At 41.7% G+C, this 21,829-nt stretch overlaps 1 protein-coding gene across 7 annotated transcripts in view; it reads left to right on the top strand.

Annotated features, from left to right (window-relative positions):
* FGGY (FGGY carbohydrate kinase domain containing) overlaps positions 1-21,829 on the top strand; it is a 422,532-nt gene that overhangs the window by 306,035 nt on the left and 94,668 nt on the right. For all 7 annotated transcript variants that reach the window (XM_082834792.1, XM_082834791.1, XM_082834790.1 and 4 more), the window contains one exon: positions 7,541-7,688. In XM_082834792.1, the coding sequence (XP_082690918.1) occupies positions 7,541-7,688 (148 nt within the window). The remainder of the gene's footprint in view (positions 1-7,540; positions 7,689-21,829) is intronic.

Here is a 21,829-nt window from a genome sequence, read left to right as displayed (position 1 = left end):
TATTTTTATTGTCTTGCAAAGGAAAATGTGTCTCTATCTTATCAGATCTATAAATAGACTATATCAAGACTAGCACTCACTATGCTTCAGATCTTAGAAATAGGAATAGTTGTTATTAAGTGAAGTTAGTTATTTGGAAGGGACAACAAATCCCTTGGATTCAAAAACTGTATGCCTCTTACGGTGCGACTTAGTGCTGTCTGCAAACAGCAATGCAGGTCACCCCTATCTCAGAGCTTAGCATCAGCAAATGCTATTTGAAACCATAGAAACAAGTGTTGATAAACAGATTGAGTATTTTATACTCTTGATTTACTGTAATCCTTCTAGGCTTCATCCTGAAGAGAAGCCTTCTGTGAGCTTATGAATTAAGTAAACAATAACTAGATGTACCCATGCATGTAAATGGCAACCGGCATCTCTTTCTATGTAGGGCCAAATATCCAGAGATGTTACTCCGTAGCCAGAGATCACCTTCCATTGATTACAACTTCAGCTCTTTTCCTCTAAACTGCCCATTATTGTCTTACTTTTCTTAAAGAATCTTTACCAGTGGTTCAGAATGAGGTTATGGTGATGGCACAGTTCGGTGGGAAGATGTTGGCATAATCCACAAGTGCTGGATTCAAGGTTGACAGCAGAGCCCAGGTTAAAATCCAGGTCCTCTGACTGTCTGATGAGTGTCTTATGAGCACTTACGGTATAACGGTGAACAAAGAAAAAAAAAATCCCTGTTTTCATGGAAATTGTGCTCACGCACATACACACACATATACCTATATGTGCGTGCGTGCATGTTTATGTTTGTATGTATGTAGAGAGAGAGAGAGAGAGAGCACATACTCCAGGAATTGGTAAGCATTCTAAAGAAAAACAGAGATGAGTAAGGAGACATAGAACGACAAGAGGTGTTGGAGTGATGGATGGGAACTATTTCAGGTGAAGAAGCCGTCCTTGATGAGGTGGCACTCAAACAGGACTCTGAACTGAATAAAGAGAGAGATCAAGCCATGGTTATATGGAGGAGATCCCTTTAGCCCAAAGGAACAGCAAGTCCCAAGGCCGGGAAGCAGCAGCCGGCTTGGCAAGCTCAGTGGACATTGTAAAGGGCACTGTGACTGACCAAAGCGTGAGGGAATGGGGGACAGATGAGAGGTAAAAGTTAGCCAAGGGTCAAACCATGCGGGTCATTGTAAAAAGCTATAAGACCAATGCACTTTTTTCAAGATTTTTGTTTTTGAGCAAATGGAAGACACAGTCAGATTTACCTTTTAAAAGGATTACTTTGGCTGCTCTGTGGAGAATAAACCAGACCATTGGTGGGGACGGAGGGTCAGTGGAAGACATGACTCCTGACCTCAGCAAGTTTATGGTCTACTGGAGGAGGACTGGAGACAGAGAAGCCCAGCCTGTTCTGAGCTCCTTTTTCAGCGGTCACTGCAAGCAGTGGTCATTTCTCATTGTGATTCCGTGAATTTCCGGTCTCTCAGGGGTGCAAGGTTCTGCTAATTCCCATCCTCTCTCTCAATCTGTCTTTCTTTTTTCCCACTTTCCCTGGAGTGTTTTGTTATTCCTTTCAGAACAATCAACTTTTCTTGATATGATTTATTCTTCAAACCTCTTTTGCTTCTGTGATTTCTATAATCCCACTGAGGATCACTTTAAAAATGTACTGGTCCCCCATATGCCAAATCTCAGAATATATCTAAACCTTCCCATTAAAATCTGTATAAATGCCCCCGCCCCAGAGCAAGAAAAGAAGAAAGACCAAGAACATTTTTTAAGAATTTTCAGTGTGCCTGGCACTGTGCTTAGTGATAGTTTTTATATATATATATATATATATATATATATATATATATATATAATCTAACTTAATTCTAGTTGAGGAAATGAGTATTATAGGGACTCCACTTCTAAACATTGTTTCCACTGTGCATTCTACTCTTGTGTTCTCAGATTGTTCCCTTGGCCTTTATGGCTTCTTCAACCTTGGTCCCTCAGTCTGACAACTGGGGCCATCAGTCTATCCACAAGTATTGACGTAGGCTCCCCTGAGCTAGGACAATCATAGACCCATATTAACACCTTTCATCCCCTAGGGTGTGCCAGGATAAACGGTAAATTCTTGATGTCTCTTGGATGAGAAATGTTTTTCTAAATAGACGTAAGCTGGGTATTACAATGCCTTTCTTTGGCTTCTGTTTTACAGGCAAGGATAAGAAAGTGTTCAGGGCACTGGGGTCCTCTCAAGAAGACTGAGGGCTGTGCTGACTTAGGAAATCAGTTCTTCATTTTCTGCCTCTCAGCAGATTCACTGTAGCCCGGCATAGTGCCTGGCACATGGGTGGAAGTGCAGGGTGGGGTGTCACAAGATGCTTATTCCTTTTCTCTGCCCCCTTCTGTGGGGTATACCAGCACGCCTGGAAGGTTGTGTCCATATGACTCCAGAGATCTACTCTTTTGGCAGCTGTACTACAATGAGAGGGAGAGGTAAAAATAAACTCTAACAGTCCATGTGGGATCAATATTCATACATTCTACACTTCAGTAACTGTGTTGAGCACCTGGTGGGATGCATAAGATGTGACTCTTTCCCAAAAGGAATTCAGATTCCAGCAATGGATACAGATAAAATTAAGAGGCAATTATCATACAATGGAGGAAGGGCCATTCATTCATTTGATGGCTACTCTTGGGTGGTTCTGTATGCCAAGTTCTCTGCTAGATTCTGAATGTATACTGGTAATGGTCTGCCTTCATGAAGCTTAAAGTCCAGAGAAGGCCATAGGCAGTTAACAAGTAAATGAACCCATAAATAAGTCTATGGCGACCAAACATGATATGAAAGAAACTAACAGAGTACGATGATAGAATATCAGGGAAACCCCATTTAGATGAGGTGGTCAGGGAAGCCCTAGCTGATGGAAGCACAGTTAAGATCTGAAGGATATAAATGAGCTAACCATGTGAAGAGCAGAAGGGAAGAACACTAAAGGTTACCAAAGGGGAAAGGTTACTAAAGGGGAAAGGGGGGTCGGAGGGATAAATAAGGAGTTCGGGATTAGCAGATACAAACTACTAGATATAAATAGATAAACAATAAGGTCCTACTGTGTGTGTATATATATATATCTGAATCACTTTGCTGTATATCGGGAACTAACATAACATTGTAAATCAACTATATTCAATTAAAAATAAAAAGATGAGTCTAGAACAGTGATAGCCATAGGCAGGTAAAGAAGATAAGGAAGAGAATTCTAGGCAAGAGGGAGAAGGATAGGCAAACATTCAGAGGTTAAGACCTGCATATTTTGAAAAATTAGAAGTAGTTTAGTGTCACGAGAGCATGATGTATACAGTGGTGAGGAGGGATGCAGAGTGGAAGGCATGTCTGTAACGTGGTACAATGTAGGGAGAGCTAGATAATGAAGAACATTATGCCAAACAAGGAAGCTTATACTTTATCTTGAGGACAGTGGGGAGGAATCACTGAAGGTTTTAGATAGGTATGGAGTCATCATCAGAGTTGCATTTTAGACGAACCACCCAGGAAGGAGTGCAGAAAACCTAGTTGGAGGGGGCACAATTTCAAGGCAGGAGATAAGTCAGAGGGCCAGTCCTCTAATCCAGACATTTGAAGAGGGCCTGCATAAAGTAGTAGCAGTTATGAGGGAGAAAAGCATGCTGGTTAGAGGAATATTTAAAATAATAAATTGACAGAACCTGGGCCAAAATTAAATTTGGAAACTGAGGGAAGGAGAGGAATCAAAAATGATACCCACTCTGACTCTGCCCCCAAAATGGTTGCTTGAGCAGCCACTTAAATGAGTTTGCCTTTGGTCAAACCAAGGAGCATAGAAAGAAGAGTGAGTATATCAGAAAAGATGATGTGTGTCATAGTAGACATTTTTTAATTGAGGTCCGTTTGGGCATCCAGGAGGAAGCATTTGATGAGTGCTTGGATATTTGACATGGAACTCATCATAGAGAAATGAGCAGGAGATAAGGGCATATATTTGGAAGTCTGCAGCAATAGCTAGTTAACTGGAGCCCTGAAAGGAAGATGGGATCATCCAAGGGTGTAGAAAGAATGAGAAGGGGGCCAAGGACAGGTCTCTGGGACTCTTCATATACTTAAGGGACAAAGAGAGGAAGAGAACCAGCTAGAAAACCAAAAGAGTATTGTCGCCTGGAAACAAGGGGAGGAAAACAAATTAGTAAGAAGTGGCCAAGTGGTACAAAATGCAAAAGACAGTTCAGGTAAAATAAAGGCGAATAATGGTCCATTGGAGACAGCAACAAAGCGGGGATTTCTCCTCACGGTGGAGCCAGTCTCAGCAGAATGGGGCAGGCAGAATACCTATTGCAGTGGGTCAAGGAGGAACTGGAGGTAGTGTGGAAGCTTCTTTTCCAAGACTTTCTCTTACTCCTAGAAAAGGCACAAATTCTTCTGTTAGACCATGTGTTCTGATTTGGGGTTTGAAAGTACGGTCACCATACTTTGGGGCATCCTGTGAATCCAAAGAATTAAATGGTTTATGGAGTAGGAAAGTAGAGATTCCAGGGGTGCGGTATGCATTGAAGATTGTGAGCCATAAAGTCTGAAAAAAATCTTCCCTGACTCTAGAAGTGAATTTCCTGTGATGGAAAACAAGAAGGAACTATTTATTGATCAGCTATCATTTTATAGTACTCAGGACTCCATATTTAATCTTCATAGCAGCCTATAAGGTAAAAGTATTAACCCTGAGAGCAAAAAAGTAAACTAGGCTTGGAGAGGTTTAGTGTACCTGGTCAGCCACCTGGTATACAGTGAAGTCGCTTTGTGATTCTTGAAACTGTATTTTCTTCTTCATACACAACAGGACTAGGAAAGCAAGGATTTCTCTCTCTAAGAGAGGGTAAGTGAGTCTGGAGTTCATGAAAAAGAGGGAGACCTATCACTAGGAACAGTTAATATGTGATTCCCGAGCTGGAAGAGGGCAGACCGCCATTTGAGAAAGAATTGATAAAACATACAAACTGAAACAAAGTCAAAACCAAAAAAAGGCACCATGCAAGGTTAAAATTATGTGAATAATGATGTGCATTTGTTATTTTAATGTTTTCCAAGTGCATTTCATTTTGAATGATATACTCAGATAGCGCACATGGTAAGGGATAATTGAAAAAACGTGCAGAAGAATGGCTGCATTCAAAGAATAAACATACAGCTGCGAGGAGGTTAGGAGTCAAAGGGGTAAGCATATGCCCCGTCCCCCAGGGATCTCATTAGTGTACGAGAGACCGTATATGTAGAGGCTAAATGAATCTCACTGTTTGCAAAGACCCACAGTAAATGAGACAATGACAAATCAATAGTAATTAGGCCGATAGGTTCTTATTGACCCAGATGTCTGAAACCAAATGCCCTGCTCTGAGATTCCTTGAGAGACAAAAGATTTATAGACACGTGCTTCTTCTTTTTTTTAATCCCTTTACTCTAAGTGCAGTGATGCTCTTCTGAAGTTCAGTGTTGCTAGAATTAGTGCAGACTCTTGACTTCTGGCTGGAAAGGATGTTCTTGTGGCCATCGTTGGCCGTGTGACTGTATTGGACCAGGAGCAGAGAGAGCTGGGAGATAGAAAACCAGGGTGTGATCGTATTCTCCCCACATATGTGGTTCTGGCCCTACCTTCCATGGAGACCTCAGAGGATCCTTTCTTAACACTATCATAGAATCATTCTAAAACAGTGTTTGAATGTAGGGCTTTGACAAATAATTCCTCGCTGGGGATACAGAATCACAGAGAGGGTTTAACTTTGGACTCCGTCACATGTCTACACGCCTTACTCATCCCCTCTGTAAAGGGGTGTTAGCGGTACTTGGCTCACTGGGCTATGTTTGAAGGCCAGAGGAGCAAGGAGCAGCAGTTGATGTTACTCTGGTCAGTGAGCCTTTTCCCAAGAAGATCTTCATCTTCTAATATGATGTAGGGCCGAAGATTTTTACAGACAGGAATGAGGAGTCAGGGCAAGAAGCAAGGAGAGTGCCTGGTAGGTTGGACTGCCCTTGCCTCCGCCCAGCACACTTCTCACACTTACACACGTGTGCACACACACATTCTCACACTTACACACACACATGCACTCACATAGAACAGCTTTGTTTTTCTATATTTTCTATCTTGGAGTTCCACATAAAGTTTTTATTTAATAGGTGTTTGAAAACCACTACTCGTTTGTTTCTTTCTTTACACTTAGTTTAGAAAACTTTTAGGAATTTCATGGGATCCGGAGGGACACTCACAGTGTCACAAAACTAGAACTAGAAATCGCTGAGCTGCACTCCTAAAACATTTTAAATGTAAATAATAAATATTATCTTATGTATCTTAGATATCAACCTCCCTTGGTCATTGATCTCCTATACTTTTTTCCTACCATTATTCAAGCCATGTTTAAGGCTGTGGTTCCAAGGACACCAGTGGGAAGTGGCATGGGATGCCAACCCACTTTCTTCTAGAATTGTCAGTTCAAGAGAAGGAAGCATCTTTAAAGAGGGGAAGGGTAATGGACTTGCAGTGTCATGCAAGTGAGATTTCACCCAGTGAGGTATTTTATACCCATGCAGTGAGATTTCACCCAGTGTCATGCAGTGAGATTTCACCCAGTGAGGTATTTTATACCCATTATATGCATGGGAAAACTGAAGCTCAGAGAGGTTAAGTCACTGGCCCATTTTACCCAGCTAGGACAGGTAGAACCAGCATCTGAATGCAGGACTGCCTTGACTCCCAAGCCCATCATCTCTGTCTCCCTCTCAGGTAAATAGACTGAGAGAATGAGAAAGGTCATCTGACTCCCTCATTCTACATGTGAAGAAACAAAGGCTTAAAGAGAGAAAGAACTAGTGCAATGTCATTTGGTAGGTTTAGGTTGGAAACCAAGCCTCCTAACTCCTGATCCTAACTGCATTCACTCCATCATATCACTGCCCTTAGCAAACTCCTATCCTGAGTCGGGGAACCATCTCCATTCACCATCATATTATTATTATAATTAAGAATACTGATTTTTAAAAATCCTTGACATATGTCCAGTAGTGTACATTTTGCAAAATCCTGTATCTTCATCTACATAGTCTCCTTTGATCTTCACAAAACCCTATGAGGTCAGTTGGGCAGGGATTATGATGATTGTTTTTACAGATGCAAAGAGAGTGGTTCAGAAAGTTTGAATAACTTCCTCACAGTAGTGGTTACACACCTACAATGGAGTAAAGCCATTCTTGGATCTGGTCTTCTGAGTCCAAACCTTTCCACCTTCCACCAGGACAGGCCTCCAATCCTTGATGAGAGTACAGCGTGATTTGAGAGTGTGGTTTGCTGATTTCTATGGGTTGGGGGTGGTTTTTGTGCTGAAGTTTTTGGGACCCTGCTTACTTTCTGGATTTGATATGGGAGTACAAATGATTTCTTTCTACAGAGCAATTTGCTCCCTGACCCTAACCACCCCCCCCCCCTTTTAAAAACAAAATCCACTTCTCTTCCAGATGCCAGAGTATATATGCATATTTGAACAGTCACCTGGATCTGATTAAGAAGACTCAGCCCGTGGGTTTCCTCACTGTTGATTTACATGTTTGGCCAGATTTCCATGGCAACCGGTCTCCCTTAGCAGATCTGACACTAAAGGGCATGGTAAGTAACAGTCAGTCCTTGCACGAAGGTGAAGGCGGGCCAAAGGGCTACAGAGTTTGAAAGAAGCAAAGTGAGGAGAAGGCAAAGGAGGAAAAATAAACAAAGCCGGCCAACAGCCCCCTGGCTTCTTGCAGATGCATTGCTGTTGTGAAGGCTCTTGCCGCTCCTCAGGATGATCTGCTGGAAGTTCTCATTGCTTCTGAGCCACCCTTGAGAGCGTTCAAAGCAGGATTTCTTACATGTAGCTACTGCTGCCTCTTTGTCCCACGGAGCGGCTGGAGGTCGCGAGCCCCCGCCTATGTAATCTTTGTATTTACATCAGTTTGAAGAGTCATGTTCTCCATCTCCATCTCCAGGCTGCCGGGTGAGTAAGTGGTAAATGTTACGACCTATGGTCTAGCTTACCGCAGCCACCCGTCTGCCTAGGCCCTGGGTCAGGGCTGCTCAGAATGCATGCCAACGTTATTAGGGTTTCAGATAAACTTTGGCAGAAGTAAAATAAAATTAATAACTTACGTTGGTGGTGAAATTCAGCTCTTAGTGACCTTCAGAGTCACTTCTAGTGCAGATATTTGGGGCCGGAGGGGCCAGGATGACCTTGGTGGAAGAGCTCACAATCACCTAAGCTAAGAGGTAACATCCTGATGGCCAGGTGAAACCGGTTGCCTAAGAATAGCTTAGACACAGAGAATTGTGTTTGAGGATGGATGAAGCATGTGAAAGCTAGGGAAAAAGAGCTAAGCTACAGCTCCAAGAGCCCAGGAGAGACCACAAACAAGAAAAGAGGCCATGAGTTCAGAACTCACATGTCAAGAAGTGGAGAGCAGAGTGTGAGGTGCATCAAGGCGGGGGTTTAGAATGGAGGCCATGAGCAGTGCAAGGTTTGTGCAGTGCGTGACAGTGGAGCAGGCCTGCTGGCTTGAGGAACTTCAAAACTTAACAGGCTTTGGCTTTGTGATTAATTCTATTGAGAATATTTTAAATATTTTTATGAGGCCAACAGAAAGACCCAATCTTTATTTTCATTACCTGCTTGACATAAGCAACTTCTGCTAATAAAAGGGAGTCATGGTGGAAAGAAAAGAAATTGGACATAGCGAAAGTGATGTCTGTCCGGAGTCCATGAAGTGTGGCCCACACAACAAATAATGGTCTCGGCCTCCTGTTTGGCCCATGGAAGCAGAAGAGGAATGTCTGGAGAGGCCCACATGGCCACAGGCTATAGCTAGAAAGCCATACTTTCAGGCAACTGGCTTTCTGGGTACAAACAGACGTTAGGGGAAGCACACATTTTGTATGAGTACAAAAATCCATGTCTTAATTAGAGACAAATATCTAAAGCCAAATATAGGAGACACTTAAAATGTTAAAGAAGTGAAGAAGCATGACCAGTTCATAAAATGACCCCCAAACAAAGCAGCCCTGAAGTCCAGGGCTTGGATCTGGAGTCCTTCCTTTGGGGTCCTTTCCTTGCCAATACCTGCTGTACCAGCTTCATCATCCAGCATGGCAGGTGCCATGGCTTCCCAGTGGCTTTTGTCTGTGTTAAAACCAACCCTGACATCCAGAAACTTAAGAATTACCGTCATTAGGATTCCAATAAAGGTAGCCCAAACACAGAATAGAATGCCAAAGGAAACAATGGAGTGCTTTTAAGACTGTCTGTCTCATTAGAATAAGTATGAATAAGTATGTAATCACCAAAGGAGACTTCTTGCACGGGGATATATGCCCAATGGTATTAAAAATCCTGGTATATTTATCTTTTTAAAAGTTCTATTGTTTTATAAACATACCTTATACATCACCTGATGTTTCTTAGCAGTGATTTCCCTTAATAACTGCCCTTGGGTTAGCCTTACCTTTGAATAGCTGTCATTTGATGAATTTACCTCACAACACTGGAAGGAGAAGATGACCTAGATAAGATAGAAGGAAGGAAATTCTGGGCTAAAAATTTTCCCCAGGGCTTCCCTGGTGGCGCAGTGGTTGAGAATCCGCCTGCCGATGCAGGGGACACGGGTTCGTGGCCCGGTCCGGGAGGATCCCACATGCCGCGGAGCAGCTGGGCCCATGAGCCATGGCCGCTGAGCCTGCGCGTCTGGAGCCTGTGCTCCGCAACGGGAGAGGCCACAACAGTGAGAAGCTCGCGTAACGCAAAAAAAAAAAAAAAAAAAAAAAAAAAATTTTCCCCAAAATCTCTCTTTTTTTAAAATTTTTATTTTATATTGGAGTATAGCTGATTTACAATGCTGTGTTAGTTTCAGGTGTACAACAAAGTGATTCAGTTATACATATACATATATCTATTCTTTTTCAGATTCTTTTCCCATTTAGGTTATTACAGAATATTGAGTAGAGTTCCCTGTGCTGTACAGTAGGTCCTTGCTGATTATTTTATATATAACAGTGTGTATGTGTTAATCCCAACCTCCTATCTTGCCTCCCCCGCACCTTTCCCCTTAGGTAACCATAAGCTTGTCTTCCAAGTCTGTGAGTCTGTTTGTTTTGTAAATAAGTTCATTTGTATCATTTTTGTAGATTCCACATATAAGTGATATTGTATGATATTTGTCTTTCTCTTTTCAACTTACTTCACATAGTATGATAATCTCTAGGTCCATCCATGTTGCTGCAAATGGCGTTATTTCATTCTTTTTTATGGCTGAGTAATACTCCATAGTATATATATAACACATCTTCTTTCTCCATTCATCTGTTGATGGGCGTTTAGGTTGCTTCCATGTCCTGGCTATTGTAAATGGTGCTGCAGTGAACATTGGCGTGCATGTATCTTTTCTAGTTATGGTTTTCTCTAGGTATATACCATATATATCATATGGTAGTTCTATTTTTAGTTTTTTAAGGAACCTCCATACTGTTCTCCATAGTGGCTGTATCAATTTACATTCCCATCAAAAGTGTAGGAGGGTTCCCTTTTCTCCACACCCTCTCCAGCATTTATTGTTTGTAGACTTTTTGATGAAGGCCATTCTGACGGGTATGCGGTGATATCTCATTGCAGTTTCAATTTGCATTTCTCTAATAATTAGCAATGTTGGCATCTTTTCACATGCTTTTTGCACATCTGTATGTCTTCTTTGGAGAAATGTCTATTTAGATGTTCTGCCCACTTTTTGATTGTGTTGTTTGTTTTTTTGATATTGAGCTCATGAGCTGTTTGTATATTTTGGTGATTAATCCATTGAAGGTTGCTTTGTTTGCAGATACTTTCTCCCATTCCATAGGTTGTCTTTTTGTTTTGTTTATGGCTTCCTTTGCTGTGCAAAAGCTTTTAAGTTTAATTAGGTCCCATTTATTTATTTTTGTTTTTATTTTCACTACTCTAGGTGGTGGATCCAGAAAGATACTGCTGTGATTTATGTCAAAGAGTGTTCTGCCTAAGTTTTCCACTAAGAGTTTTACAGTGTCTGGCATTACATTTAGGTCTTTAATACATTTTGAGTTTATTTTTGTGTATGGTGTTAGGGAGTGTTCTAATTTCATTCTTTTACATGTAACTGTCCAGATTCCCCAGCACCACTTATTGAAGAGACTGTCTTCTCTCCATTGTATATTCTTGCCTTCTTTCTCATAGATTAATTGACCACAGGTGTGTGAGTTTATTTCTGGGCTTTCTATCTATCCTGTTCCATTGATCTATATTTCTGTTTTTGTGCCAGTACCACACTGTTTTGGTGACTGTAGCTTTGTAGTATAGCCTGATTCCTCCAGCTCTGTTCTTCTTTCTCAAGATTCTTTTGGCTATTCAGAGTCTTTTATGTTTTTATAAACATTTTAATTTTTTTTGTTCTAGTTCTCTGAAAACTGCCATTGGTAATTTGATGGGGATTGCATTAAATATGTAGAGTGCCTTGGGTAGTATAGTCATTTGGACAATACTGATTCTTCCAGTCCAAGAACATGGTATATCTTTCCATCTGTTTATGTCATCTTTGATTTCTTTCATCAGCATCTTATAGTTTTCAGAGTACAGGTCTTTTGCCTCCTTAGGTAGGTTTATTCCTAAGTATTTTATTCTTTATGATATGATGATAAATGGGACTGTTTCCTTAATTTCTCTTTCTGATGTTTCATTGTTGGTGTATAAAAATGCAACAGATTTTTGTGTATATTAAGTTTGTATCCTGCAACTTTACCAAATTCACTGATGAGCTCTAAGTAGTTTTATCATAGCCTCTTTAGGATTTTCTATGTATAGTATCATGTCCTCTTCAGACAGTGACTGTTTTACTTCTTTTTCAGTGTTGATTCCTTTTATTTCTTTTTCTTCTCTGATTGCCATTGTTAGGACTTCCAAAACTATGTTGAATAAAAGTGGCGAGAGTGCACATCCTTATCTTGTTCCTGATCTTAGAGGAAATGCTTTCAGCTTTTCACTGTTGAGTATGATGTTAGCTGTGAGTTTGTCATATATGGCCTTATTATGTTGAGGTAGGTTCCTTCTATGCCCATTTTCTGGAGAGTTTTTATCCTAAATTGGTATTGAATTTTGATGGAAGATTTTTTTGCATCTATTGAGGTGCTCATATGGTTTTTATTCTTCATTTTGTTGATGTGGTGTATCGCACTGACTGATTTGTGGATATTGAAAAACTCCTTGCATCTCTGGGATAAATCCCACTTGATCATGGTGTATGGTCCTTTCAGTGTATTGTTGGATTTGGTTTGCTAGTATTTTGTTGAGGATTTTTGCATCTATGTTCAAATCTCTTTCCCTCAGTCCAATTTTGGATAACATCAAAATAATCACCCTGAATCTATTTATCATGTTACGCTTTTGCCAGAACCTACAATGTGACTACTTTTTCCAACATTCATTCACAAAATGTGTATTTGGTGCTTACTTTGTAGCAAGTACTGCTAAAGTATAATCCTTACATTCATGGAGCATATTTCAAGGGAGGGAGGTGCTTGATAAAATGTTAAGTTAAAAAAATACGTGACAGCTAGAATGTCAAGAAAATCCCAGTAGGGCAAGAACCATATATGATTTTTTCTTTGGGCTCCTGAAATATTTCTCTGAGCACATACTAAGTGCTTAATATGTACTTATTGATAATTGATAGTCAACATGGAGATAATAAGAGGTCATCTGTTGGCTTAGAAAAAATATACATGTGAACAATTTGCTAATTCTAAATGAATTAGATTGCTACTGACTCTTACTATCCCTATGATCAGTATCTAAAACCAGTCATAATGTCCGGGTAAATGAAGATAAGTTTCCATTTTATTAGAATTATGAGTGCCTTTGTTCATCAATGAATTAACTAATTATTTTAACAAATACAGGCCCTGTTATAGTTGGTGGGGGATATAAGTAACTGGACACAACTCCAGCTTTCAGGAGCATTAGTGTTTTGGTGGGGTCGGGGAAGAGAGGCAGAATATATAAACAAGCAATGGGGATACAGGGTCAAACTCCAGGTGCCACTCACTGCCCAGCGCTCCTTAGACGTGTGGAAGATGATAACCTAACATGGCCTCAGCACTCAGATAGGAGGCTTCAGATAGGAGGTGACATTGACACTGTGTGAAATAGGGAACGGGGTCTGGGACCAAGGGTATCATAGTATGTGCAGTGCTCTAGAGGGAGGAGAGCATGGCGTGTGAATGTTCACGATTTTTTTTATATCATTGTCTAACCAGTGATAGATTGCATTTATCATTTTATCTAGGTAATTAAAAAAAGGCCTTCTCAGAGAATGACTGGCCACTCCCTGTTCTCCTTCTGCTTCAGCAGCAGCACACTCTCCCAGTTCTTTTCTTTCCCCTCGTTCTCTCACCCTTGTTAGACATTCATCCATTCAGAAAATGCTGATGGGTCACCTACTATGTGCAGGCCTATGCCAAGCTGAGGGAACACAAAGAAGAAAAGAAACTGTACCTGTTCCAAGTTCATGTGAAAATGGGGGAAATAATATTGTACATGTGTGAGAGTCTGCATATGTGTGTATGTACATAATGTATGATCCCTGTAATGCAGACATCTATACAAGCCGAAGGAGGTGCTCAGTAAATATTTGATTTTGAACTATTTTTTTAGGTGGCATTTGGGCAGCAAACCCTGATGCAGCCTTTCTCTCCGTCACTTGAAAATACCTGTGAAGATAAAAAAAATAAAAAGCGTAAACTCATTCTGACTTTAACAATTAAGATGACTTTCAACTAGGAAAACTAGAATTGACAATCTCAGAGAGAATCTGGGAAGATCTTCCAGAATCTAAAAGACTAAATGTAACTTGTTTGATAATCATAATATCTGACATGAAAACAAAATAAACCACCAGCCTTGCAAAAGTTGGGACCTCTCTACTTTCCGGTCCCTAGCTTAAAAATGCAAGGTCCCTTTAAGCCTAAAAACAGAGCAGTCATCCCTCTCCTCTGCTGCTGATGGTTAAGGTTTTTTGTTCTGTTTTGTTTTGCTTTTTGGAAGCAGCCAGTGAGTTTAATTTCCCAGAACTCCTCCGCAACCCGGACCTTATCTTCCCTTTCACTTCAATCCATTAGAAAACTGCCAACCCAAGTAGACAACTGGGCTGGAAGTCTGATTTAGAATGAATGGTGATGCACTGCCGTTCTAAGGACCCTGAATCAAAGTCTGTTAAAGGGGCAGAGATAGGGAAACCCTGTGAATTTGAAGGAGGGGTGTAGTTTTGCATGTCTACCCTCTGTCCTAGGATTAGAAAGCAGGGCAGTGGTGATCCACCTCCGGGCAACAGAGGTACACAAAATAAAAACTGCTGAACTCTGGGAATTGGCAACTAGCTATAGATCTAAAGAGGCAAATCCAAATTACAGTTAGCGGGGCTGAGAGTAAATTGTGTACTGTATGCTGGGAAACACTGAATATGTATAGCGCTCTTGTTAAAATGAATTTAAAAGGTAATAAAGTGAGTCCATTAGGAAGAACATGTTGCACACAAAGAAAAAGAAATATCATTTTGAACACTTAAGGGAAAGGCCTCTTAAAAATTACTTACTACTGAAACCAAAAGAAAATATTTTAAAACTCCTTTGCATATTCAATAGAATTTTTTTTTAAAGCACATCTCTATGAAAGAGAGCAGAAACTTATTAGGAAAAAAAATGAGTTCAGATGGAAAGGCAATGGAATGAGGGGAGAAAAAGGAAATGATAAAGACAGCTAAAAATACAAAAGCAGAATTAAAACTTGCATTGAAGGTTGTAATGCAAAACACATAATTTTTCCTGAAGAAAATAAGATCAGAGCTGTCATAAGACATAGTATATATTTTAAATTTTTTAGAAAAAAATTTTGATGTAGGGGCTATGGCTTCTTTTCTTTTTAATTTCAACAGTGCTTAGGTCAAAGATAGGCACTGAATAATTGCCTATGGTTAAGCAGTTAGTTCAGTCTTCACTTGTCAAGTGAGGAATGAACAGTGATCTGCTCAAGGTCACAACACCGAGAAATAGCAGAGCTTAGATGAAAACAGGAATCCCGACTTTTAGGATGCACACTCATGAGCCTCCCTTAACTCATACCTCTGGACTTCACGGAATGCACTGACTATAAAACGTGAGTCCCCACAGTTCCATCATGCCTGGTTTCACACTGAACCACACTCCGCAGCCCAGTCCCTGCTCCCCTGTCTTGACCACCAGCCTTCTCACGCGTTCTCCCATTTTTCCCCTTACCCTGATGCTTGGATTTAAGCTCTGACCCTGTCTCTTCTCAGTAATGGTTCTCTTTTTCTTTCCACCCTCACTGACTCAGATTTCAAAAGTAATCACCACTCCTGGTTTGACCTGGCTCTAAACCCTTCCGCTTTAGGTGCCTACCCTTATAAGTAGGAACAGGGCATACCCCAGGAATCCTTCCATTAGGCTCGATAGAATCATTTTCTTTTGTCTGGTAAGAGTTGGCTCCCTGCCATGTCACTAGCTGTTTCATTTCTCCATTGGCGATGCATATGTTGACCTGCAGCACTGGGCTAAAAAGAGGTGGCGGTTATGGGGTGGGCAACTTAATAGTATGCTTAGACCAAGTAGCCGGCAATGTAAATATTTCTCCTTGCCACTTGATAAATGAGGCACGGAGAGGTAAGGGCTGTACATATGATGTTTGAAAGAAGCAGAGGCTTGGGTAATAGCAATCAGTCACAAGACAGTTAACACGAGTGATTCTACGTTCTTTACAAACGAAACAAAACAATGCTTTTTAAAGAAATATGACGTGGTCACACATAAAGAGATGAAGCTAAATACCACCAGGAATGGTTGCATGTTTTAGATAGTTCATGTATGTGTGATTGTTTTTATTCTGAATGGTTGGTTAGATAACTTTTACTCTAGTGAAGCAGTAAAGTGAGCCCAGGATTTGAAGCCAGACCTGTGTTGGCATCCTGGCTTGAAAATGTGCCGGTTGTGTGACCTCTGAGGTTAGCTCTGTGAGGTCTGTCTGCTCATCAGTAAGCAGGTGCGGCACAGGCTTCCTTGCAGGGTCGTTGTCAGAATCAAATGGAGAGACTGTCACACAGCAGACAGACAGCAACAGCAGCTGCTTTTGAATCTGTAGCTCCTGCTGAGTGGCCCTTACTTGCACGTTTACAAGATGGCCTTTGAACCCCGGGCAGCCAATCATGAGCCGCCCACCTTAGTGCCAGGACCAGTGGGACCTTCCAGTCACGGAGGTCACCAGCCATGAACAATCCACTAGAGAGGCTGAACAATCACTTGGTCCATCACAGGAACCAAGTTTCATACAGCTGTAGAGATTAGTCTTCTCTACTTAAGTATTTAAGTCCTTGGCCCTCAGTTTCCTCAGCAACACAGTAAGCAGCTCAACTCTGGTATACCTTACAAAACAGCTAGAGCTGGAAGAGTTGTGAAAGAGTCCTTGCCTCCTTGTATACATGACCAGTTTTTATTCTCAAATTAATATGACCTCTTTGTTATGGTGGTGTTTTTTGAAAAGTTCTTTTCCTGGAATGCCCACTCAAAGAAATAAATTACCTCAGAGATATATCAGGCCGTGAGAACACACCATATTCACCAATTGGTTGAAACGTGTTTTTCCTGCTTCACTTTGCAAGTACAACACTACCCAGAACGGAAAGTTATTTTCTGGTTCTTTGAAGAGCTGTGATTTCTAACATAAGGCCATATGCCGCTCAAACTGCTAGAGAGGTTGAGTGCTGTTCCAAGCGTTCTTCAAAGCAAGTACAAAGCAACGTGCATGTGGAAAACTGGGAGAGAGTCAGGAAAGAAGCGTTAAGAGATCTTAGCCAGTTCCCAGAGTGACTCCCAGCTAGAGACAGGCATCACTAAACAGAGTCAGACGCGGTGGAGTCAGCGACTCGGATGAGTATTTGCAAGAGCTCAGGAGAAGTCAGGGGCTGAATCCCTGTGGCTTCCTCCGGTGGGGAGATGCATGATGGAGCTGGAAGCTCATGGGCCAATTAAGCAGCCTTTGAGTGATATATTTTAAGCCTTGGAAACACATGGACTCTTTGATACGAGTTTGTTGATGTTTTTGTTATGATATAATGCTGTTTTATGTACCATTTTTTACATATTGTTTTTCCCTATGAAAAATTGAATCCTATAATGAAGCTTAATGTCCTCAGTATCGTTTAACTGGTTTTGGATAATGTATTTTTTTATTGAAGCAACTAATTTACCAGCTGGTATTGTGATTTGTAATACGTGCTGTTTTTTCAGGGACCGTGATGTACCAAACACCACGGTAGATGCTTTCCAAGCATCATCACCAACTTCCCTTATAACCCTGCAAGACAGTGTAATTACTGCATTGAAAGGAATGGAGAATCTGAGGGTCAGAGAGTCTAAGTAATTTACTCAGAGGAGAAAAGAACAGAACTGGTAGTAGAACCCAGTCAGTTCAAACTGAGGTCACTGACATTCTCTGAGAGGAAAAAAATGAAAAACTAGATCTTTATATTTTTGGCATTCCTTCGGCTCTGTTTTCAATATGTCTGAAATATTTCTCCCTCATGTTAGTGATTTTTTTAAAAATGATTTTGCATTACAGAATCAGACTTTTCTTTCTTAGTGCTTTTTATCTTCGTTGTATACACCAAACAACAAATAAAACTGGGGGTGAGAGGGGTGGTGTGGACTGTGGACAGGAACCCTTCCCAAGATAGTGTATAATGACAAAAGACGGAGGAGTGGGACTTCCATGGCAGTCCAGTGGTTAAGACTTCACCTTCCAGTGCAGGGGGTGTGGGTTCGATCCCTGGTCAGAGAGCTAAGATCCCACATGCCTCGTGGCCAAAAAACCCCCAAAACACAGAAGCAGTATTGTAACAAATTCAATAAAGACTTTTATAAAATGGTCCACATCAAAAAAACTCTTTAAGGGCTTCCCTGGTGGCGCAGTGGTTGAGAGTCCGCCTGCCGATGCAGGGGACATGGGTTCGTGCCCCCGTCCGGGAAGGTCCCACATGCCGTGAAGCGGCTGGGCCCGTGAGCCATGGCCACCGGGCCTGCGCGTCCAGAGACTGTGCTCCGCAACGGGAGAGGCCACAACAGTGAGAGGCCTGCGTACCGCAAAAAGAAAAAAAAAAAAAAAAAAAAAAACACTCTTTAAAAAGAAGACTGAGGAGCGAATCAGGTGGAAATCTGCCAGGAAGACCCCAGGAGGTAAATAATGAGAAAGAATTAAGGCAAGAGGACCAAGGATGGTATTCAAGTTGGTGTGTAAGTCCAAGACAGGGTTGGATGACAGCAAGTGTGGACCAGGACGGTTGACCAAAACAGCCTTGCTTACACTGGTGCAAACGTGTGTTAAAATGAGTTAGATTTAGAGCATCAGAAGCAATGCAGACAAAAGCGTGAAGTGCCTGGTACATCTGGAAAACAGCAAATGGACCAGTGTTAAATGGTGTAGAGTTCACCAATAGAATAAAGTTGTGAGGGAGAATGTCAGTCCATCATGCAGTCGTTGTATATTAGTTGTCTGTTTCTGCTATAATAAAATACCACAAACTTAGAGGCTTAAATTCATTATCTCACCGTTCTGTAGGTCAGAAGCCCAAGCTGGCTCAGCTGGTTTCTCTGCCCCTGCTTTCACAAGACCAGAACCAGGGGCTTTTATCTGGAGGCTCTGGGAATAATCTGCTATCAAACTTCCTCAAGTTGTTGGCCAAATTCAGCTCCATGCAGTTGTAGGACAGAAGTGCCTGTTTCCTGGCTGTCAGCCAGGGATCCTCAGCTTCGAGAGGCCACCCACATTCCTTGGCTTACTGCCCCCTTCCTCCATCTTCAAAGCCAGCAGTGGTGGATCAGGTCCTTCCCATGCTTTGAATCTCTCTGATTTCCACTTCTACCTCATCTCTCCTGCTTTATTCTTCTGCTGTATCTCTTGACTGACTCTTTTGTCTTCCTATTCTGCTTTTAAGAGTTTATGTGATTACATTGTGCCCAACTGGATAATCCAGGATAATCTCCCTATTTTAAGGTCAACTGGCTAGTAACTAGTTCCACCTGCAAAGTCCCTCTACAGCAGTGCCCAGATTAGTGTTTGAGTAATCAGGGGATGGGGACCTTGGGGGAGGGGGAAACATCTTTAGAATTCTGCCTATGACATTGTATTAACACATTTACGTGCGTTTCCCATTTCTGGGTGAGTTTTCGGCAATGTGTCCATTCCTGATACTGATACCTATAAATATTTTCAGGGAAATTTGTCCCCCTTTCTCTTCCAGGCTGCTGACTATCTCAGACCTGTTCTCCAGTCCCTGGCCTCTATCCAGAGGTTTTCCAGAAATCTCTCTGATCCTCCTCATTTCCTTGCTATCCGGTCGTCAGCGCCTCCTGCATTATTGACTAAACAAACAGCATTTTTTTGCCCCTTTGTGTTCTGAAAAACTTTCAATCAATTCCCTTGAGCCTTGGATACCCCCTCAAGCTCTGATGACCTAGAAAATCTCAGGACAGGGAATCCTGTTTTCTTGTCTTTTGTAATCTTTAGAAACCCCTTGAGATCTATTTCTAAGCCTTTTTTTTTTCTTAGCAACATATATAACTACTTAAATTCTTTTAACAACTAAGAAGGGAAAACTTAGCTAACTAAATTACTGATATATTTGTTTATAATCTCAACTACTCCAGGGCATATGGACATATAATTCACAATACCAAGGTTTAGGGCAATCATTTCTATAATTTATTGTGCATTAGGACCTTGTTAAAAATGCAAAATTCTGGGCCCACACCAAAAGTTCAGTAAATTAGGAGTTGGATCACAGGAAATCTGCCTTCAACTCAGATCCCGGGAAAGAGTTAAGAGATGTGCCTAAATTCACACAGCTGCCAAGTGGCAGCAGGATTTAAGCTGAAGTCCAGGATGTAGATCATCTGTCTTTCCTGTTCACAGAGTAAATGGAAGTGTGTAGGTTGATAAGGACTAAGGCTTCTCCAAGGAGTCCTTGCAAGTGAGTCTCCCACTGTCCTATTCCTGGGTGCTCATCAAGGGCACACTGCTTCTCCACACTCCTAGACATCCAGACCTTTCTCCTATGATCCTGATGCTGATGGCCAGCACACTTTCTACCCTACGTTCCCCACCCTGTACTACCACTGGTCTTCAGTCCCCATTGCTAATACCCTGACAGTACCCACAGCATGTTGCAGGAGATCCTTTATTGCTGTATCCCAATTAATGAATGGGATTGAGCCCCTCATTGCAATTCAAGAGAAAGGGAGTGAACATTTATTAAGAGAAAAGGAAAGAGAATGAACATTTATTAAGCGCTGCAAGTGTCTAGCTCTTGTCGATTTGGTACAGCTTGCTGAAAAAGTAAGACGCCGTGCAAACGGTAGCTCATTTTTTTAAAATTAATTAATTATTTTTGGCTGTGTTGCGTCTTCGTTTCTGTGCGAGGGCTTTCTCTAGTTGTGGCATGCGGGGGCCACTCTTCATCGTGGTGTGCGGGCCTCTCACTATCGCGGCCTCTCTTGTTGCGGAGCACAGGCTCCAGATGCGCAGGCTCAGTAGTTGTGGCTCATGGGTCTAGTTGCTCCGCGGCATGTGGGATCTTCCCAGACCAGGGCTCGAACCCGTGTCCCCTGCATTGTCAGGCAGGTTCTCAACCACTGCACCACCAGGGAAGCCCAAACGATAACTCATTTAATCATTAAGCACCTTGAAGTATTATTATTCCTATTTTACAGATGAAAAAAAAAAAAATGAGGCTCAGAGTGGTTACAAAACTCACAGTGTCCTGCAAGCAGTTAGAGGGAATGTTGAGATGTAAAGCCATGTGTCTTACTCCAGAGCACATCATCTTTCTGTTCACCTACACTTCTCTTCTAAGCTCAGAAATCCCAATAGTGTTTACATAAACATTTTATAATCATTATCTAGGAGGTTGAAATTGTCCATTGCAGTTCACATCTCTTTGGCCACCATATGCCACTTTCACACACCTCTAAATATTAACTATGAGTGTTTTCTATTACAGTCCTCTTTTCACAATAGCCAAAATAAATAAAATGTGCTTGCCATTGCAACTCTCCATGGGGCTTCCCCACACATTTTACTCTCTCGCCCAAGCATTCGAAAGAGACACGTGCACATCTATAAACAAATTCCTTCCACTTATGCTTCCTTCCCAGTTTTTCTTACTGATAGAGCCATTCAGCCTTCAGCCAAGGGTATAGGCTTCTCTGACCTATCCCAACTTTCTCGCTGGTTACAAAGCTGCACCTGTCCCAGGACATCCCTGACATTCTCAGGGCACTGCCACCTGCATACCATGACAGCTCCCTGAGGGTCCTCTGTAGCCTCCTGAGTGGTCCACATGGCAGGCACTCCTTAGAAAGTTCCTTCTTAAGCTGACTGCCATTTGATTTTTGTCAGGGTGGGGCTGGGATTCCTGATACTTGAGAGAGAATCAAATGATGATCTGCCCTTCTGGTGTCTCCATTTGCAAATCAGGTAAGATGTCAAGGAAATAGGGATCCTGGACCATAGTAATTTCACAGTTTAGAGAGGTGTCTTTCACTGAGTCACATTTCAACTCCATGGCCCTGGTGTTAGTGGTGAGGGAATGTTGGAAAGAGCTATGGGAGAACCATGTTTGCTTATTTATTCCCTTTGGATACTGAATACCTTCCATATGGTG

Source organism: Leucopleurus acutus, assembly GCF_964270905.1.
Source record: "Leucopleurus acutus genome assembly, chromosome: 2".
In the NCBI taxonomy this organism is placed as follows: Eukaryota; Metazoa; Chordata; class Mammalia; order Artiodactyla; family Delphinidae; genus Leucopleurus; species Leucopleurus acutus.
The sequence above is the reverse complement of the archived record's forward strand: the minus strand, read 5'-3'. Positions and strand labels throughout refer to the sequence as shown.